The 22,788-nt window shown below is 36.5% G+C and overlaps 1 protein-coding gene across 1 annotated transcript in view; it reads right to left on the bottom strand.

The window, feature by feature from the left end:
- The window catches only part of LOC123241583 (ABI family member 3 binding protein), a 287,167-nt gene extending 265,055 nt beyond the window's left edge, over nt 1-22,112 (bottom strand). Inside the window, exon 1 of the mRNA XM_044669199.1 lies at nt 22,034-22,112. Coding sequence (XP_044525134.1) covers nt 22,034-22,112 — 79 coding nt within the window. The remainder of the gene's footprint in view (nt 1-22,033) is intronic.
- Nucleotides 22,113-22,788: the final 676 nt, after the last annotated feature.

Below are 22,788 nucleotides of genomic sequence, written 5' to 3'. Positions count from 1 at the left end.
AGACAGAGAGATAGAACTATGGATATAGATATAGTATTAGTTTTAGAAAACAAAAGTTCAAATCCTGATTCAGATTAACTATATTTGTTTTCATTCAGTCATTCAATCATGTCTGACTCTTTGTGACCCCACAGACCCTTAACACGACAGGCCCTTCTATCACTGCTTTCCTAATTCGGTCCAAACTCATTTTGTTGCTTTTCTGAGACTCTGGACAAATTGCTTAATCTTTGGCAGCCTCATATTGTCCCTCATAGGGACAATAGTACCTCCCTCACGTAGTAATTGTAAGGCTCAAATGAGAGAGTATTCATGTAAACCACTATCTAAATTCTAACTATTATTATCACAGAGTTGGGAATAATTTGCATATAGATGATGATTAAATGAACATGAGCTGTTGAGATCATCAGCAAGTAAAATACTAGAATGAAAAGAGAGAAGGGCCCAAGTCAGAGCCTTGGGGGACATTCATGGTTGCTAATACACAGTCATGTCTCTTCAACCCTAAAACACCTTCTCTTGAACCTATCATATTCTCTAGCTACTCTACAATCCTTCTCTTCCTCTTCCTTGCTAAAGTTATAGAAAAAGCTATCCATACTCTCTGTCTTCATTTCTTTACCCTCCAGAGCCCCCTACAATCTGGCTTTTCTGAACATGACTAATATGATTAGTCTTTGCAATATTATAGGATGAGGAATGGGGAATACTGACTTGTGATTTCAAAAGTGTGGGGAAGTCCTGGTGTGGAAACTCTTTCTACCATGCAGAATGGCAACTTATTTGTAATCGATGGTTTTTGAAAGTTCCCTGGAAAACTGAAAATTTAAGTAATATACTCACTTAGACATATCTATAATGCATCAAATAAAGAACTCATCCACTATTCCAGTCTGCTCCTCCTCAGTTCTATGAGTGATTGGACAAATGAAAGGCCAATCTCTAATCATGGTCCTTATTGCTTTTTCTCTGTCAAAGGAAAATAGCTGACCAATCAACAAGTCTTTTAAAAAAATTCTTACCTTTTGTCTTAGAATTGATACTAAGTATTGATTCAAAATTAGTAGGGCAGTAAGGGCTAGGCAATTGGGGTTAAGTGACTTGCCCAATATCACACAACTGGGAAGTATGTGACACCAGATTTGAACCCAGGTCCTCCCAACTTCAGGACTAGCATTCTATCCATGTGCTAAACAGCTGCCCCTTCAACAAGTATTTTTTAAACACTTCCTTTGTGCCTGACATTGAGCTAAATTCTGGGACTACAAAGAAAATAAAAAGCAAAAACAGTCTTCAAAGGCATTACAACCCGTCGGAGAAAGACATTTATGTTCCTAGTATATAAGTAGGACATGCTAGATAAATACAGAATAGATGAAAGGTAACTGTAGGGAGGAAAGCACTAGCAGCTATGGGCACTGGGAAAGGCCTCTTGAAGAAGATGGTGTTTGAGAGGAATCTTGAAGAAGCAGAGATAAAGATAGAGATCATTCCAGACACCGGGAATGGCCAGGGCAAAAGCACAAAGACAGAAGATGGTGGGTCATGCAAGAGGACAGCAAGTAGAAGGTTGGTATGCTTGGACTATAGAGTGTAAGGAGGGGAATAATGTGTAAGAAGACAGGAAAGGTCAGCTTGTATAGAGCCAAATATAAAACTATATCTGATAGAGTGTTGGTCCTAGAGTCAGAGGAGCTGAGGTCAAATTCAGCCTCAGACATTTGTTACTAGCTTTGTGACCCTGTATAAGTCACTTAACCCTGTCTGCCTCAGCTTCCTCATATGTAGAATGAGCCAGAGAAGGAAATGGCCAACCACTCCAGTATCTCTGCCAAGAAAACCCCAAAAGATGTTACAAACAGTTGGACACAACTAACAGACTAAACAACAACAACTGGAACTTATTGAGTAGGGTGGGGGCCAGCATGCTTATTAGAGCTGTGACTTGGGTAGTTCATTTCAATAGTTTTATGGGAGGTAGATTGGAGAAGGGAGAGATTTCAGGCAGGGGGAGGGATCAATTAGGAAGTTATTACAGTAATTTAAGCAATAAGTAAATCAGAATGGTTGGTATGTGAATGGAGAAAAGATTTCTCCAGGAGAGGTTATGGAGAGAAAAATAAATAAGACATAATAATGAATAATAAAATATAACAACTGACTGGAAATGTGAGGTGAGTGAGTGCAAATGAACTGCAGATGACATCATGGTTGTGAACTTGGGTAACTGGAAGGATAGGGTGGCCCTGACAGTAACAGAGAAGTTTGGAAGTGGGGTGGGGGAGGACAAGATGATGAATTTCATTTTAAACACGTTGAGTTTGAGGTCAGAGGATATCTCCATGGAAATGGCCAAGAGGCAGTTCTAAAACAGGCTGGCACTCAAAGAGGTTGGGATTAGAAATCTGGGAGTCACTAATGTGGTAGGAATAGTTCGAGTTGTGAGAATGGATGAAATCACTGAAGGAATGTTCTGTGGCTGACATAGCTACAGGATGCTTAAACGCCTGTAACTAAAACAAGCTTCCAGATGGGGGAATCATATTTCATGGTTACCCTTTACACAAAAACTCAATTTCATAGTAAGATTACCGTCATGATATATATACTGTGGCATCTAAGTAATGTAGAGAAAACTTGGTAATTGAAATTAAACTTCCATGCAAAATGCTACTAGAAACATTCTCCCACCTGAAAATGACAGTAGACCATCAGTATTGGGACATAGGACTTATCCCTAGCCTAAAACCCTCATATATATATACAAATTCTTAGCATAAATGTAACAATTTTATTTCAGGAGTAAGTTGACATCCAGAATCTCCCATTTTATCAAAATGTGAACCAGGATGGTGGAGTAGAGAATTTGCTACATGAAATTATGACATGTGCTCAAATGGATATAATGTGCTTTATAGAAAATTTAAAAAGAAATGTATGCTTTTTTCATGAAGTCATGTATTTCAGGTCTTGGAAGGGACCTCAAAGGTCATCTAGTCCAATTGCTGGCTTGATGGGTCCTGGCAAGGTATACTTCAGCCTCCACTTGTACCTTTCTTGTTATGGGAAGCTCATTATCTACTGAGGCTATCCTTTGCACATGGAGGCATCTTTAATTGTTATGATGTTCTTTCTCATACTTAAGAGCCAACACTATATAACTTTGCTCCAGGCATCTTTAGCAACTTGAGGACAGGGAATGTTCCCTTTTGGTCTTCCTATCTCCAAACAGCTAGCATAGTTCCTGGCAGGTAGGAGACACTTAAATTGTTGAATTCAACTTCCACCCTTTGGTCCTAGTTTTTCTTTCTAAAGCCAAGGAGAATAATTCTAATCTTTTTTTTTTGCCATAGAACAACTCTTCAAATATTTGAAAATAGATAGCCTAAAACCATCTCAAACTCTCTCTCATAAATTAAACATTTTCTGTTTTCTCAGCAAAACATATTGAGGTTAGGAGCAGAAAGAAAGGCAAGAATGACTAAGGAAGCTTGGGATTTCTGAAGGAGTGGAGCATCTACCATGACATAGCAACAACCCCAAACATAAAAGTTTGTATTATCTGCAGAAGAGATGATTCCCCACTGCACACAGAACAGATGTGGAAGGAGTCAGCTGTGAGGACAGATTGCAGGCCAAGTTGGAAAGTAATGGGAGGTAGAAGCCAGAGGAATGCCCTATGGGCTGTTCTAGAAAAAGAGAAAGGAGGGAGGAAGGGAAATCTTAGCAGCAATGGGAAATCAGCAGACTTCTAGAGAATTTCTTAGGCGAGTAAAAGACTGCTGACTAGATGGGACTGAAGAAAGAACTAAAGTAAATGACCAGGACAGAGTATGAGTAGATACAAGGTGGGCGTTGGGATACAAATGGAGAACAGCTAGGAGGAAGAGAGAATAATCAAAGATTCTGACTTTTGTGGTTCTCCAAATCCTGAACTACATCCGAAATGTAAAATTTCATTGAACCACTTCTCCATTGGGGTTTTTAAGAATCTTTTTCTTTTGTGCCATGGACACCTGTCAGTCAAGTGAAGCCTGTCGCCCTTTCTTTTTTAAAGGCATAAAATAAAATACATAGTTTGCAAAGAAAACCAATTATATTTAAGGTTATCAAGAGAGCTTAAAAAACAAGTTTGTAGCTCTCCCCTGCCCCCAGGAGAAGAACTCCTGAATAGATCCATAATGTGGGACTTATATTATTGTCCTTTCAGTCACATCTACTTCTTAATCTCGTTTGAGATTTTCTTGGCAGAGATATTGGAGAAGTTTGTTCGTTTCCTTCTCCAGCTCCTTTTACAGATGAGGAAACTGAGCTAAATAGGGATCAGTGACTTACCTAGGGTCACATAGCTAGCTAATAAGTGTCTGAGGTCAAATTTGAACTCAGGAAGATGAATCTTCTGATTCCAAGCCCAATATTCTATCCCCTTTGCCATCTAACTACCCTATGGGAGCTATACAAAGTGACTGTGGAGACAGGGGAGATGTACAACAAGATGCACAGTCAAAAACAAGCCATATATTCCTCTGGGCCTTAATTTCTTTATATTTTCAAAATGTGATCTATCATTGGCCCTGGTGATATTAAGATTTGGGCTTTTACTCCATGTGGAAAATACAGCTTTTTTAAAGAACTGGTGCTAGGGAATTGCCTTTGACTAGAGCTGTAGGAAGAAAGGATCTCATATCTTTAAAGTTTAACACACTTCAATAGGAGTCTGATGTGCCAGCAGAAAAGTAAAGAAAGTAACTGGGGGAAAAACTGATAAAGAGTTGCTTTTATATTAAAAGAGGCAGTGCCTATATTTAAGTTCTTATCTTCAAATTTTCTCATAGAATAATTGTAAAAACTCACTTTACATAGCACTTTTTTTTAAAGCTATTATCTCATTTGTTTCTTACATACCTGAGAAGTAGGTACTATTATTTTATTCACTTTACAGTTGAGGAAAATGAGGTTCAGAGAAGTTGTGATTCTTTTGGAGTCACAAAGCTAGTAAGTTTCTAAGGAAGAATTTGAATTCAGGTCTTTCTGACTTGGAGTCCAATACTCTACCCATTATGCCATCTAGTAGAGAATGATGGTAAGTAATTACTATTATTGTTATTAATAATATTATTTAACATTTATATAACACTGTGTGCCAAATACTATACCTCATTCTTATCTTCACAACAACCCTGGGAGGCAAGTGCCATTATCTCCATTTTATAGATGAGGAAACTGAGTCAAACGGAAGTTAAGTGACTTACTCTGAGTCACATAGCTCATAGGTGTCTGAGGCAGGATTTGAATTCATTTCTTTATGACTCTAAACCCAGTGCTCTCTCCACTATATCACCTAGAAGAGTCAAGTAATTAAAATCCAGTGCTATATTTCTTCTGCTTCTAACTTTAAAGCAAATAAAAAGCTTCAACTACATAGAAGCAGCCAGAGAAAGTGAAATTATTCAAGGAAATATTTGGGAGTGAGGGTTAAGGAGGAGAGAAAAAGGGAGGAAATGTTTCTCTGGTTATCTGATGTCGGTTCTTGAAATTTAATGGCTGGTGACACTTAATTTCCATCTGGAAAGTGAAAGGCTAAGGAAAAATTGACCTTAACTTCCCTGCCTTGAAAGTTCTAACATGATTCCATTCTAATGTTCTCGGCAGGCATTATTTTGGCAACATCTCTGTGGCCTCTTTTCAAAAGGCACAATCTCTTGAACTCAGAGAAAAAGGTGCCAAACATACACATACCCACATATGTGTATATTCAATTCATTTTCACCCTGGAGATTCAGATGATCAGAGAATCATTTATCTATTTACCAGCTAACAGCACAAAAGAGAGAAACAAAAACATTTTTTTCCAAAAATAGAAAATTGGAATCTTCACTATATTATCTTGTAGAAAAATAAACACTCCCCTGCTTCGAAGATAAGAGCTGTCTCTACCTCTGTCATTTTTTTTTTCATTTTTACTGGGGAAAAACAGAGATCTGTTCAAAGATGGTTTTAAATGCAGAGTGTCTCCTTTCCCTGTAAATCTATTCTTTATGTTATAAGAGGAAGAGGGCAAGCTGAAACATATATATACACACATACAAACACACACGTGTATATACATACATGTAAATATACATAAAGTATATATGTCTATCTTTAAATGTATATGTATGTATAGATACACACATGCACACTCACATACATATGAGGATATATGAGCGAGTTAGTCCTCTATTACTGACAATAGGAATTAGAGACCTAAATTGAAGAGGGGGTGGAGAAACAACTGGAGCTTTGCAGAACTAGGAGCAATGGTTAGACAGTAGAGAAATAGGGGGCAGCTGCATAGCTCAGTGATTGAGAACCAGGCCTAGAGATGGGAGGTCCTAGGTTCAAATCTGGCCTCAGACACTTCCTAGCTGTGTAACCCTGGGCAAGTCTCTTAACCCCCATTGCCTAGCTCTTACCACTCTTCTGCCTTAGAACCAGTGCCCAGTATTGATTCTAAGATGGAAGATAAGGGTTTAAAAAAATAAATAAATAAAAAATAAAGTGCTTTGCAAATGCTTTAAAAAAAAGAAGGTAGTGAAATAGATTTAGATTTTGACATAAAGACACATTTTCTGACAGAGCTGCCTACAAGTGGGATTCAATGCCTCTTGAGGTGGTTTACTTCCAATTACTGGAGGTCTCCAAGCCAAGACCTATTTGTTGGAGATGTTGTAGAGGGCAGTTTTCTTTAGCTGTGGGTTTGATTAGATGAGCTCTAAAGCCTTCTTGAGATTTTGAATTATAAAGCTATATCCATATTCAATTATACATATGTATAGATATAGGTATTTAGGTGAATATATGCATATAGAATTATACAATAATCCTATTATGTATTGTATCTCAATCCTCTATATCATATATTTCCTGTAATATATAGCATTATGTATTATATGATATAATTACATATTATATCATATATCCCATAATAATATATGATCGAATTTTATATAATACATGATTACATATGATATAATAATTTATGATGCATCCTGTAAAATTACATATATACTAACATATATAAAGATATACATATACACATTCTCATCCACTTAGCTTTTCCTGCATATATGGTAAATTCAACTCTTTTCATTGGTAATGGATCTCTTTCCATTATGGAAACTCATCTGTTCCACAATGGAGTTCTGCAATTTCTCCACTTATGAATACTGTTAAATGGGCAACCTCTATCTCTATCTTTTTCTGTGTATGTGTTTGAGCATCTTTGTGCATACACACACATGACAGATAGCACAAATGGACAAGCTTGGTACAGAATGAGCTAGATTACCTTCAGGAAACTGCAAAACTCTTTTAAGAACATCCAGAGAAACAATGGCCCCTTTTTAAAAAACACTGATACTCTACTGCTGTTGTTGTATGGCTATGAGTCATGAAGCACAAAAATCTCTGAAGAGTTTTTTAAAATCAGTATCACCCAAAGGACAATGGAGAAGCAGTTGGTAATTTAAGAAAGCTGCAGCACAGTGAACAAGGAACTTTTAACAAGAACAAGTAAAGGTTTTCATCGGGAAATGTTAGAGTAGAGAAAGAAGATGGGATAGTCATGTGGCAAAAGCTAAGGCTATCTGGAGGACCATCTGAAAGATCTCCAAGCATCCTTGTGATGTCAGGAAGAAGGAAGGAAGGCCCACAGATCAAAGAATCAAATCTTTGAGGGGAACTTATGGAGAAACATAGACAAAAATGGGTAAGGATAGGTGATTTGCTATCAGCATCATGGGAGAGAATATCCAAATTGATGAAACCACCTATCCATTTGAGTTGAGTAGTTGAATATATAAATATAATGCTATTATTTTAAAAATGTCAAATTTAAATGTTATTTAACTTTTTCATGAATTAAAATTCAATACCAATTCCTCTCTAATAATTAAAAACTCTTTCTTATTCACTTATTCTGTAAGTACTTAATTGAACATTGAGCTCTGTGATGGTGAAATGGTAGAGATGACATTCTTTGCCACAGATATTTACATAAATAGGTTAATAGGTTTATATTAGTAGGTTATTTTTTAAAGAGACTTAATGATTCATTATGTATTTGAGGAAGTTAGGATTTATTTTTATTTCACACTAAAGCAATGTAGTATCTCTTGTCTCATTTACTCAGTCTATACAGTTCTTTGTAAGGTAGGTACCACAAAGGTTATTAGCTTTGTTTCACAGATGTGAACACTGAAGTTCACAAAGATAAAATCAATCTCCTAAGATCACACAATTTGTTAATTTCAGAGAGGGGTATCAAAACCATGACTTTCTGACTCAGTCTAACACTCTGGCCACTCACCATAGCACCCTGATTTACAGACTAAAGTGGATGATTACTAAAGTTTTCATAGCCTGATTACATTGGCCCAAAATTGATGGATGTAAAGGCTTGGTAGCAAAGGACTCAAAGAAGAATGGTAATAAAACATCTCTTTAGTGGTATCAAATCTCCCACATCATTTTTTAATTATTCTTGCCCCAAACCAATCTTTTTTGTAAGGTTATTTCTGGAGTTTTTAATCATTCCAAGGCTTGAATCAATGTTCTTATTTACTCCAGCCATTTCCTCTCTTTTTGTCTCAGAAAATTTTCAGCGCTCAAGGGCTGACTTAGTCCCAAATCTACAAAGCAGTTCTGAGTACCAATTTACAGTGCATTTCTGGGTATTTTTTTTAATCAAAATGGAGTTTGTTGGTCTTTCAATAGCCCACAGATGAGTTCCATAAAGACAATGGGATAACAAGAATGGTGCACTGCTATTAAGCAAAGTTTCTAAAGGAACTTATCTCTTGTGAAAAACCTATCATTATAGAATCTTTAGAACTAGATAGGACATTAGAAATCACATGTTTCAACATATTTATTTTACAGATGAAGAAATGGAAATCCAGAGTATTAAGTAAACCTGCCCACGATTACACAGAAAAAAATGGGGACCAGGAACTCTGATACTGCTAAGAACTCAAAATTTATTTTTTACCCAATAATAACCCTTGTTTATCAAAAAACAGAAGTCATAATATAAAATAGATAGTAGTTGTAGAGATAATTTTTTTAATCTTTAGAAATGATTCACCCATCCACCAGACCCAACTCAATGATTTCTCAAGTTCATTCCAATGCTAGTGTTCTATTATAATTTAGTTGGCTTTATCTGACTATTTTCTACTATTTTTTCCTTTTCCCTAGTAACATCAAACTTTCTTACACTACTGCATGTGCTTGAGCACAGAGCACTGAGTTCTTAGGAGAAATACTTAAACTGAATGAGAAAACAAAATATATCCTGGCAGTTAGTTACACAATAATTTTTTTTTAATATAGATGAGATTGATTGGTGTTTAAGCTGGATAAATCTTAATGTTTTGACTTGAACAAAACTCTTAAAAGTTTTTTTGGAGCAAATTGTTAAAATGTTAAAAATAAAAGCATATGTTAGCAGGAATTTGTTCATAGTAGGTAGAAACATGGCATTTAAAGCAGAAAGGTTATTGGAAGTACTGAGTGAAAATCCTTCCCATCTCTAATCCCATTTTATTGGAAAGGAAATTGAAGCCCAGAGAAACTGTTATTTGCCCATGGATTAAAAAGGTAGTAATGAACAACACCAGGATTTAAACTCAGGTTTTCTGACTTCAAATCCAGCCTTTTTTAGGATCATCTGTCTTTTTCCCCCATCAATATTTATCTTTGGTACCCAAGAACAGAAGCTGAAACAATGTTTTGTTTGGTTTTTTAATAAATCCTACTTCCAGGATGAAAATGGGAGTAGCCATGTTACAGAACCATTTTCAAACAATGAGAATGGAGTGCCAAGTCAAGTCTTTGGATGTACATAAACATGAGTTCAAGTTGAGATGTTAGCCTCTGTGAGTATTCACTTCCTATTCATGAGCCCTTTTATGTTCATTTGCTTATGGCAAGAGTCACTTCACTTCCTACCCAACTACCCTTTGATCCTCTTTGTCTACTCTTTTAGCTATCTTATCTTCCTTATCAGAGAGTGTCTCTAGTGAAAAGAGGAATATTCCTTCAAACTAAAGAGTGACGTGACAGCTAAGAAGCATGGTTTATCCAGCATAGGAAGTTGAACTTAAGGATAAGCATCACTGCAAAAAAAAAAAAAAAAAAAAAAAAAAAAAGGATAAAAGAAAGGATGATGAAGCAGAAAATTAAGCCCTTGATTCTTATTCAATGCATATTTTTAAGTGCCTACAAGATGTAATGTGCTGAACTGGATAGATGAATAAATAAAAATTTAAGATATAATCCCTATGCTCAAGGTGTTTATAAGCTAAATTTTCATCAAGTGACCACATTTGGAAGATTCTTAGACTTTTCTTCCTCTAGTGCATTGGTTCCCAAACTTTTTTGGCCTTCCACCCCCTTTCCAGAAAAAATATTACTTAGCCCCTTGGAAATTATTTTTTTTTATTTTAATAGTAATTAATAGGAAAGATAAATGCACCTGTGGCCATCATCACTCTCCTGGATCGCTACAGCACCCACCAGGGGGTGGTAGCGCCCACTTTGGGGATCACTGCTCTAGTGTCACACTTCCTCATTAGTATGGGAAAAAATCCTTAAGACTTCATTTCCCATGAAGTATCACTAATGTAGAGAAATTCTCAGCCCAACAACAACAATAATATATGTAGATAAAATGTATTTAGATATTTATATACAAACAAATATATTATTATATATAACAGTGGTTCCCGAACTTTTTTGGCCTACCCACCCCCTTTCCAGAAAAAAATATTACTTAGCGCCCCTGGAAATTATGAAACTATTTATTGAACTCAGAATAGAATGTAATACAAAAGAAGTGTGGCCATCGCCGCTTTCCTGGATTGCTGCAGCACCCACAAGGGGGCAGTAGTGCCCACCTTGGGAATCACTGATATATAATGTTATATATAATAAATATGTAAGTTGGAATGGGAGCTGGAAAAGGTAAGTGGAATGATACCAATGAGATGTTCATGATCTTAGAAGTCCTGTAAAAATCCTGAAAATGTTGAAGTCAAGGCAATAGGCTTCTACAGATTTTCATTTTTCTTAGAGGCTTTATTGAGCAGGTTTTATTACTTACATGAAGCAGACAACATTGAACTTTAAGGTGTTTTTTTTCCCAACAATAGGAAATAAGTAGGTCTTTCCCTTGATTTGCTTAATGGGGATTAAAAGGTGGCCTAAAAGTAATAGGCATCCTTTTGTGTGAGGAGGGGATGGCAAGAATGGCTCTAAGTCAATTATTTTTCCCTTATTGTCTTACAAAGTTAATTGATGTTACATTCTACTTAAGGCTTTCATGGTCTTTTGGTAGAGAGTGCTACATTATTAAGAGACTTGGGGCATAAAGCACATACATGATATGGAAAACACCTCACATTAACCATGGAAAAGATAGCAAGCGGATTGGAGTCAGAGTAGGGGAACTCTGCTACAATTTAACTTATGATGAAAATCTATCTGGCAACCTATAGTCTATATTACAGTTATGAAGATTCAAGAAGGAGATGGGTCAAGAAAGATTTTTCCTCCACTCTGAAGGATAATTTTCTTTAAAATTTCAAACTATAAAACACTTTTTCAGAATGATGACTCAAATGTTTAAGATAAGACATTCCTATATTGGGATATATGGCCTTCATTCCCAGAAGTTATTTGTCAAAATTATGGAGTTTTTATGTAATTATTTTATGTAAAACTCTCCATGGTAGTAGATGATTACAATTTCCATATTCCCATTACAAGAAAAGAAATTCAACTCCCAAATGTCAGAGCCACATTTACGTCTGTCTCGAGGGGGCAGTGCCATTTTCCTTGGAGAAGGAAGAAAAATTCCAAGATTTTTGGTAGGCTTCATCTCCCTCACTAGGAATCTAAAAACTGAGGGGCAGTTTCGAGCCCAAGTAACAGGAATTCAAAGGCCTGGCAATGGCATCCATTTAATCCTATAAAAACTATTAGTCCAGAGTTTCTTGCCATGTATGTTCAAAAGGCTCAGGACAAAAGGGAACAAGAAAAGTCTAAAAGGTTTGAGTTAAAAGGAAGTTATAACCAGACTCCTCCTGGACATGGGAGCATTAGAGAATTTTACAATTAACATGGTCGTTTCTTCAAAAACAACACTGTAAGATAGGGAGCAATACCAAGGCAAGATCTGATAGAAGAAAAAGATAACAGCTAGTAGTGAGTGGTAGGGAAAGGGTGCCTTAAAGAATGTGATCCCACCTAAAATAGGAATTTAAATGCAACTAAATTATTAATAAAAATATGTTAATATATTAAATATATTTTGTTTGCTCCATTTTCCTACTTTTGAGCTGCCCCCCAGTGTAAGGAATCATCTTTTCAAAACAAATATTCACCTTGCAATACTTTATGCTTGTAGATCTTGGAATACCACAATCTCCAAGAAACTATGCATGATGGTAAGGAATGAAGAGATATGTCATGGATGCATGGAAACTTAATTTTATTTTCAGTGATGGCCCACACTAAAGGAATATGGCAATGTATACTAAAGAAATTTACAATCATTAAGGAGGTGTTTTAGTTATGTGGCATAAACCAATAGGCAATCAAATAACTCACTGATACTATTGAAATATCAAATGTCTTCAAGGAAGAGCATTAGCATGTTATAGGTAGACCCTGCCTCCTAATTCTGCTGTTTCTGTAAAGGAAGCAAATCAAGGGATTTCAAGCTCTACTCTTCACTCTCCATCATGTCCATCAATTGCTGGGTCTTGTTACAATGGATGGAATACCGGACCTGGAGTCAGAGAGGTCTCAGATCAAATATGGCTTCATACTTCCTATCTGTGTGACTCTAGAAAAGTCACTTAACCTTAGTTTGCTTCAGTTTCCTCAACCATAAAATAAGGCTAATAAATGCATTTATTTCCCAAAGCTATTGTGAGTATTAAATGAAATAATAATTATAAAGCACTTAGCACAATACCTGGCACTTGATAAATATTTATCCCCTTCTTCTTTTCCCCCTACTTCCATGATGTCTCATACAGAACCACTCTAGTTCATCACTTCTTGAAAGGACTATATCAATAGACCTCTAATTGTGTTTGCTGCCAGTCTCTCTCATATCCAGTCCATTCTTGACACAGAAGCTATTGATATTTTCTGTTTGTTTGGTTTTGCTTTTTTAATCAATATTTTCTATTATTTTTCATGTTTTTCATAATGAAAATCTACCATCTCTAACTCCTACTTCCCTCTAATCATTTCCTCCCCACATTGAGAGAAAAACAAACCCTTGTTATAAACATGTATAGTCAAACCAAAGCAATTCCTGAATTGGCCATGTCCAAAAAGAGTGCCTTAATTTGCACCCTGAGACCATCACCTTTCTCTCAGGATGTGGGTAGCACATAAACTGATATTTTTAAAGCACAGGTCTAATCATGTCCTGCTCAAGAAATTTTGGTAACTGCCTATTTCCTCTTGGATGAAATACAGACTCTTCTGTTTGGCATTTAAAGCCTTTCAAAATTGGCCTGCAATCTATCTTTCCAGGATTATTTTATATTATATCTCCCCATCACCACCACAAATTTCCCAGCTCCCCCAGGCACTCTACCTTCCTGTTAAACTGGCCTACTTTATGTTCCCCACAAGTGACATCCAACTTTCAGTTCTTGGAATCAGTAGCTTCTTTCCTCAAGGCTCTCATTCATTTGCCACTTTTTATATAAGACTTTTTTTGATTCCTCTAGCTGTGAGTGTTCCCAACTTTATATTTATTTATCTACACATATTTTCCCTCCATTAGTATATAAGCTATTTGAGGGCAAAGACTTCTAACAAATTCTGACAACGAGTCAGAAGACACAACTCCCCACCCTGAGATTTGTAGTTCTACTTACATTGAGAAGAAAGAAAACTAGCCCAAAATCAGTCCTTGGAAGGGCAGAGAGTTTTAAGTACAGGTTATAGCAGAAGTTTGGAGACTATCAAGGAGAAGAGAGAGGTGGTTGTCAACCCACAGCAGATGGAGCAGTAGGCAGAGTGCTGTGGTTTTTTTGGATCTGCATGTCAGATTGGGTCTTCACCAGCTATTTATAGAAAATGGCAGGCCCAGATCACCCTATCAGGAGAGTTTGGTGGCAGCTCTATGGAAATCACAATGGCACCATTAGTTTATCAGCGTTTTTTTAATACAGAAAAATGATGCCTGTGAATCATATTTCAGTTTTCCAGTTCCCAGGGATTCTAGGGCAGTAATTGATTAGATGATATTGCAAATGTACAATCATTGAAAAACGTGAAATTATTTGGAAAGCGGGGGAAGAACTCAGGAGCTTAGAGATATAAAACAAAAGAGTAATGGGTTGAAAATTGCATAGATAAGCAAGGAAAAAGTCAAGATCAATACAGTGGAAAGAATATGGACTCTAGAACTTGCAGATCAGGGTTGAAATCCTGCCCTGACAATTAGTTCCTCTATGACCTTGGATAAATCATTCAACTTCTGAGCCTCAGTTGCTTCATCTGTAAAAATGAGGGGAATGGATTAAAAGGCCTTTAAGATGCCTTTTAATTTCAGTCTATGATTCTTTGAAACAGGAAGTTTCTGTCTTAAAATTTTTCATCAATACACAACTTGACCACTGTCAAGGGAAATGTCCTTAAGGATTGTTCTTTGGAGAAAAGACAACAGGACCTTTGCTTAAGGCATTCATAGTATTCTCTTGATGCATTCAAACTAATAGCCAACATTTATATAGCACTTACTATATGCTAGGCACTGTGCCAAGTGCTTTTCAAAATATCACATTTGGCACTCACATTAACCTTGGGGTGTAGGTGTAATTATTATCCCCATTTTACAATCAAGAAACTAAGGTTAACAAAGATTAAGTGACTTTCCAACAAACAATGTCAATTCATTTAATTAAAAAGAATGAGATTTTTTAATTTATCTTTATATCTCCTTCAGCACCAAAGATAGTACTCTTCATATCGTAAGTACTTAATAAATATTTGGTGAGTTGAACTGAGTTGGACTCCAAGTCTGGTATTCCATTTTAACACCTAGCTGCCCTTCCCAAATGTAATCCAACCCAATTTCTTCCTTCACTGTAAATGTGCAATAATGATGGGCTAATTATTCAACAGCATGAAAATTATAACAATATGCTATTGCATTGTTTTTTTAGTGAGGATGGTTAAGGTGGGTTAATAATAACAATCAGTTCTCTGGGGAGAGAAAGTATGCATGTTACGCTTAAATTTAATCTGCATCATCAACATTTTTCTATCACTTTCTTAAGTTTAGACAATCAAAAAATAATAATAACTCAAGTCCTGCTATGGAATGTTACTCCATTTCCAACACACTCTGAAAATTTAACAATTGTCTTTTGAACCAGAATACTCTTATAGGTTCTGTCTCATAAGCATTGTTATAGATTTTGCTAAGAAAACATTACAGTGTTCCATGATTCAATACAATTATTACAATGCCATCTGTGAACAGGAACATTCAGAGAATCTTGCTATCGACAGTCATTTTTTTTTAGACTAGGCAGGACACTAATAGGCATCTTAGGTGAGTCTTTGCCTCCCTATTTTATACTATATTTGGTGTTAAGACCCAGCAGAATGTGAACGAAGTAATCTGAATATTTCTATTTGCCATAAAGCCACACTCGATTCTGTTTTGTGAAAGGGCAATACCTTGTTTGAAAGAACCTTTATGCCTGTACTTTTTCTACCAAGTCAAATAGACTTTAAAAATAAATAAATAAATAAAAATAACGGACATATTGGGAATCTCGTATTCTCAGCATTACTTAGCAGTATGACTATAAAGTTACAGATTACTTTGGAAAGTTGTCTGAGAATATCTATCTGTTCCTTTATCATGTTTTCAACAAGGGTACCTTTGATTTGTGCACAGAACATTCTCATAAAAATGTATATAAATGAGAGAGCAGGAATAAGAGGGGAGAGCTGTTAATGTTTTCTTGGCAGAGAGCCATGGTATTATCCATTCTTTATCTTCCCCTCTTTAAAATAACTTGGAAACTGATCCCTGCATATCTTTATAGTTGGATCACCTCTAATAAGCACTTATAAGTCTTTGGCTAGGTTCTGCTGCTGATCTCCAAATGATCTTCTTAAGTACCATTATTACTTCCTTTCAAAATAGATCAGGTACATTTGGCAGAGTCCAAATGTGGTGGTTCTGCTATTACTCTTCATAAAAATAGACCATGACAGAAATAAATGCGAGCAAATCTGTACAGCTTTGTATCTGCTTGCCATCCCCTTTCCAGTTTCATTTAGAAATATCGTTGGGATGAACTCAATAATTTGGGTCTTACAAAAGTCTCTCTTTAGGCTTATTTTTGTCAATGATTTTTTTCTCAGTTCTTGATAATTAACCATATGTTCCACTATGTTTTTTTCTTTTTTTTCTATTCCTACCTGTGCCCACTTTTGCACACCAACTATAATATAGTGACATGACATTTAAAATATCTTGTCAAGTCCTTAGTGGAAATTCTCTACTTTTTCATCTTTTATGATAGATGTTAGCAAAATTAAGACAATAATTTCATGGCAGACTACTTACATTTGTTCATTTTAGGTTTAAAAGAAAATTATCAAGTGCCTCATTTTTACCCCATGCAGTTTTATTCCTTGCTTTTGGGTAATGAAGCCAATTTAAGCAGGTGTTTTTTCCCTCTCTGAGAAGCACCTGTGAGCATCCTTTGAATTAGTTGGCACTTCTATATTTATTCTTATTTTATTTATAGTAAATAAAAAAACTCTTCACTCTCAATATTGTTCTGTTCTTCCAATAAGAAGTTAACTCACAAATTGTCAGAGAAAGGTTGTAAGAGTACAATTCTGTCTACAAGCAACAATTTAACTGTTGGCACTATTAACTCATAGCATATGTTCTTAATAGTCCCAGAGGTGGTCATTCTTTTGAATAAAAAATTTTTCCTCATCTTAATCATGTCATTAAAATTATTCTCAAAGGTACTTTTAGCCAGGATACCCTTTTCTATTCAAACCAAAAGCTCCTTTTCACATCTCTAGCACTGTATGATTTTCATAAGCTAAAATATAGCAATAATACACAATCTGCCCTTTGCCACTTTCTCCGGACACTTCTTGACCTGCTTGGGAGAGTCTAAAACTTAAATCATTGTACTTGATTAGGAAATGCTTTTTTTTAGTGATCTCTCTCTCTTTTCCTCTTAATTATGTATTTCTATCCAGAAGCTCTGCTGACTAGACCAGAATGGGATCCACTCGCCCAATTGCCTTTCTCCCCTTTTTACATGCACTGTTCATTTTCTCTTCCTTTTGTTGGATTTACTTAGAAGTGTTCATCTGTCCAAAACTTAGAAATACTTTTTGGGGGCAGCTGGGTAGTTCAGTGAATTGAAAGCCAGGCCTAGAGACAGGAAGTCCTAGGTTCAAATCTGGCCTCAGACACTTCCCAGCTGTATGACCTTGGGCAAGTCACTTAATCCCCATTGCCTTGGAACCAGTACACAGTATTGATTCTAAGACAGAAGGTAAGGGTTTATTAAAAAAAAAGAAAGAGAGAAATACTTTTTGATCTCTTAATTTATCCTCTATGGAAGCTAGAGGAAGATATCACATAACACATATCTCCCAAGAGGACCTATAGAAAGTCATTTTGCCTACAATTGTGTGTGACATAAAATATGGCGTTTGGGCAGTGGCAGGTTGTTAAATGATTTAGAATCAACTCTCGGAGGGCAGGGACTAGGGTGGGGCATGTAGCCATGATATACTGTTTAAGTTCAGTTTGCATTATGACCATTTTTTCCATAACTTTCTTAAGACTAACCAGTCAACAAAATAATAAACCTAGCACTGATTTATAGCATTTGCAGATTTATAAGGTGTAAATGCTCACACTGGAGCCAGTTAGGTCTGAGATACAAGGAAACCCACCCTGTACCAAATAATGTGTTACTATTTTACTGCGTAGGTCATTAATCAATCAACGAGCATGTTACACATCCACTATGTGTCAGGCACTGTCCTAGTTACTAAAGAAGGGAGGGAGGAACAAGCATTTATTGTTTAAGTGCCAGGTACTGAGTTAAGTGCCTTACAAATGCTATCTCATTAGATCCTTACAACAACCCTATGAAATAGGTGCTATCATTATCCCTGTTTAACAGTTGAGGAAACTGAGGTAAGTAGAGGTTAAGTGACTTGCCTAAGGTCACACAATTAGTCTGTGTCTTGAGCCAAATTCAAATTCAGTTCATCCTGACCTTCCAGTTCTATCGACTATATCACTTAGCTGCCTTTTATTAACTTGGAATAAACAGACCAAAATAAAACTGTTGCTGCCCCCACGGAACTTACCAACATGTATTTTTAAGTAGGGGCACATAAATATACAAGTGCAGAGTAAACACAGGATGATTTCTGTGGGAGGCACTAGCAGCTGAGGAGATCAGGAAGGCCTTTGTAGGAAATGGCTCTCGAGATGGGTTTTCAATAAAGTAGGAATTCTTAAGGTGTGCACAATGGATAGAGTCTGAGTCTGGAGTCTGCAAGACCTGAGTTTAAATGTGGCCTCAGACACTAGCTGCGTGACCCTGGGCAAGTCATTTAACCCTGTTTGCCTCAGTTTCCTCATCTGTAAAATGAGCTGGAGAAGGAAATGACAGACCACTCCAGTATCTCTGTCAAGAAAAAACCAAAATGGGGTAGCTGGGTGGCTCAGTAGATTGAGAGCCAGGCCTAGAGATGGGAGGTCCTAGATTAAAATCTGGCCTCAGACACTTCCTAGCAATGTGACCCTGGGCAAGTCACTTGACCCCCATTGCCTACCCTTACCACTCTTCTGCCTTGGAGCCAATACACAGTATTGACTCCAAGATGGAAGGTAAGGGTTTAAAAAAAAAAAAAAGAAAACACCAAATGGAGTCACAAAGAGTTGGACATGCCTGAAATGACTTAACAATAATAAAAAGGATTCTTAAAAGGTATATTCTTTAAAGATATAGAATATAGAAAAGATATTACAGATATAAAAAAGATAGGACTTGCAAAATCACTTTTGAGAAGGCTAGAAATAGAATTGAGAATTTCCATGCCTGCTCATCAAAAGATTATGATGACCTTTCATACTTTCATCTTGGATATTTTTTTCTATTTCATTATTTTTCTCTAATTACTATGTATTGCCGGCATTGCTATGAAGACAAAACTATCCCAGGATTCACTAGCTGGTGACATTTTTGAACTTGGATATATAGAACTCTGGGAGAGAAGAGTCAAACAGGGAATCATTGAGTTTATGCTCCTGGAGTTAGCATTTTTAGGATCAGTGCTGTGTATTGGTTCCAAGGCAAAAGGGAAGTGAGGGCTATGCAGTGGGGTGTGGGGGGTAAATGACATGACCAAGGTCACAAGCTAGGAAGTATCTGAGGTAGATTTGAACCCAGGACCTTTTCTCTTAGGACTGACTTTCAATCCATTGAGCCATCTAGCTGCCTCCATTACAGTTCTTTATTATTTGGTTTCACCATCTATCATATGTAGATTTTATTATAGGTATAATTTAATTTTTAAAAATACTATATTTTAGAGCTCATTTTATGGGAGAAGAAGGGTGGTAGAAGCATTTCAAGTGCAGCTTAAGGTAAATGGTTTTAAATTTTAGTGTTTCAGCACCTGTGGTATAGTGCCTTGAATCCAATAGGCACTTCAAACTCAACTAAATTAAAAGAAAGAAAGAAAACGTTTCCATTCAGATATGATTTTAGTAAAAACATACACGAAAAAACTCCACAAAAATCCACATTACTTGAACATTTACAAAATAAGAAAAATCTACTATAAGAGAATCATTTCTTTGATCTTTCTAAATATAGAAGCTATAGGTGAAAAGATAAGGAATTATATAAAGAGGGCTGCTGGGTAGTTCAGTGAATAATGTGATAGATCTAGAACCAAAAAGATCTGAGTTCAAGTCCTGCCTCAGATTCTTTCTATCTTTGTGACTGAGGAAGTCACTTAACTTGTGCCTACCTCACTTTCTTCTTCTGTAGAATGAACATAATAATAACGTGTGCCTCCCAGGGTTATTATGAGGATAAAAATGAGAATATTTGTAAAGTGCTTCACAAACTTTAAAGAACTACATAAATGCTAGCTATTATTATCAAGAGGTCTGTATCCTTTTTTTTTAGATGACATTTTTTCAAAATTACTGGAAAAGGAAAAGTGTGTCAAGAGATTTCATCCAGTGATTGCAACACAATAATTAAAGTCTTTGGCACTGTCAGAAATCTGCAGGAACATAATTGTGACTGTTATTCCATCACAATGAATAAAAAGTAAAATAAAACCATGTGTAGATCACAAACACAAGAAAGTTCAGCCTCCCAGAAGAAAATGGTATGTCCTTATTAAATATAACCATAGACACAATGAAATGGCATCGATTTTTTGTCTGAATGCCTGTAACATATATTTAAGAAGTAATGTTTTAAGTTATTAAGGCATGACATTCCTGTTAGGGGGAAATTCTTTGTGAAGTGCCATCATTTCTATAAATCATTTAAATGGTCACCTTTGAAGGGAATTTGCTTTACTATTTGAGTAAACCCTTCAAGATGCACATTCTAAATTCAAGATAATCTGCACTGGCTAATGAAAGAACATGCCATCTTTAGGATACAATTGGCCAGCGCAAACATTCTGAGGAAAATACACCTAGGAATAACTGTTGGGACTTTCTGGTCTGGACACACTTCTGTTCTGATATCTTGTGCCATGCTATTGGCAAGCCTGAGAAGTGGCATTACCACTTTGAACATTTCCCCTAATGTCTAAATAGTAAGTTCCAGCTTCTTCCTGTGCCTGCTGAGTGCAGCAGTGTGAAAATGTCTTTACAGAATTGGAATCCACTGAGAAAATCAATGTTATGAAGGGACCATACACGCTACCTTGACAGACTCACTCAGAGTTGGAAAATAAGTCCCAAGTTTTAAAGCTGATATGCTGCTTAGGTTGTTTTAAGAGCCTAAATTTAGAAATATTTAAATATTCTCCTCTGGTAACATGTATAAACAAAATACCAACACTGAACTCAGTTCAATTTAGCAAGAAGACAAAGGGGGAGTGTCCATTGAAGTCCTGCAAACTCTCTTCCAAACTCCAGCAGAGGGAACCATCCAAACAAATGTGCACATGACCCATTTTTGGTATTTCATGCCTAGAATCCTCTTAACCCTCCCTTTAACAGGTACAGAGGCAGAACTCCTCCAAGCACCCCATTTTCCCTCAGGAGAAGATAACCTGCTCCTGTTAATTCCCAAACTAGTAATGAGATAGTGAAAACAAAACACACACACACACACATATGCACAGAGAGAGAAAGACAGAGTCACAGAGAGAGGGAAAGAGGGAGGGAGAAAGAGACAGAGAGAGAGAGAGACAGAGAGAGAGAGACAGAGACAGAGACAGAGAGAGAGAGAGAGAGAGACAGAGAGAGACAGAGAGAGACAGAGAGAGACAGAGAGAGAGACAGAGAGAGACAGAGACAGAGAGAGACAGAGAGAAAGAGAGAGAGAGAGAAACACAGCTTTCTTCTTTAATAGGATTTAAATGTCCTTCTAATCTGGATCCCTCTTCATGTATGATTGCCTAAAACCAAACTTTAACAGTTCATTAACATCTGCTACCCTTAATGAAAGAATACTGTCCTTTGATTTTTTCTTGGCAATTTTTAAAAAGTCACTGGTAGAAGAGCAGAGTTAAAAGAAAATCAGAGTTTAAAATAAGTTCCTCCCAAACCTGGATTTCGTCTGCACTGCACAACAATTTCCTTAGATACTACAGCAGAGCAGATTTAGTCTCAACACTTGAAAACGAATGTATTCCAACAAGTCATATTAAAAACAGAAGGAAAAAAAACACCGTTAGAGCTACTTGCCTTTTGGCAATTTCTGTGCATTTCCCAGGGTTAGGGCAATATTTCCACAAAGAAGGAGAAAGATCAAGCTGGAGATCATGGTTACAAACCCAAACTCACAGTGGGAGTGATGCTGGTGGGTATCATACAGCCTACTGGAGCTGCATTTAAGTGGACTGCTCTCCCAGTGACAGAGGCTGCAAAAGTTAGGCATGAGCTTACTTCACAGGGGGAGGAGACAGAATGACATCACACCCTTCCACTTGAAAAAAAAATTAGGCACAATAGCATAAAAAATTATCAACATCACACTCCCCTCTGGTGTATAAGTTTCTACCCTCTGCTTTTATTGCCTCTGTTTCTTGCTGTCTCTCAGGGAAACAAAAGTTGAACTTGTGATCAATTTACTCTAAATCAAGAGAGAGGAAAGATCTGAGGTGGTTTTCAAATTTTCACTTACTGCTTTAGAAATCCAGAAGATGAGAAGCTATAAAGAGAAATCTGAATTTTTGTGAAATAAAAAGTAGAATTCCACTAGTTGGCAAATTGCAGTTCTTAATGTGTGTTTTTAATTGCCCACTAAATTGTCAGTTCTCCTTTTGGACCGAAATGGGACAGAATTTTACTCCCTCCCAGGTCGTGAAGAACACAAATGACTTAAACAGTAAGGTCTAGAACTTTAGCATTAGAAGGATGCCTGTCAATCTTAACACATGATTTTTAAAAATAATTTTACTATAATTTACTGTTATCTCTCCTATCTCTGCACATGAATT

Source organism: Gracilinanus agilis, chromosome 3 (genome assembly GCF_016433145.1).
Source record: "Gracilinanus agilis isolate LMUSP501 chromosome 3, AgileGrace, whole genome shotgun sequence".
In the NCBI taxonomy this organism is placed as follows: domain Eukaryota; kingdom Metazoa; phylum Chordata; class Mammalia; order Didelphimorphia; family Didelphidae; genus Gracilinanus; species Gracilinanus agilis.
Note: the sequence above shows the minus strand (reverse complement) of the source record. Positions and strands in the feature narration are given on the sequence as shown.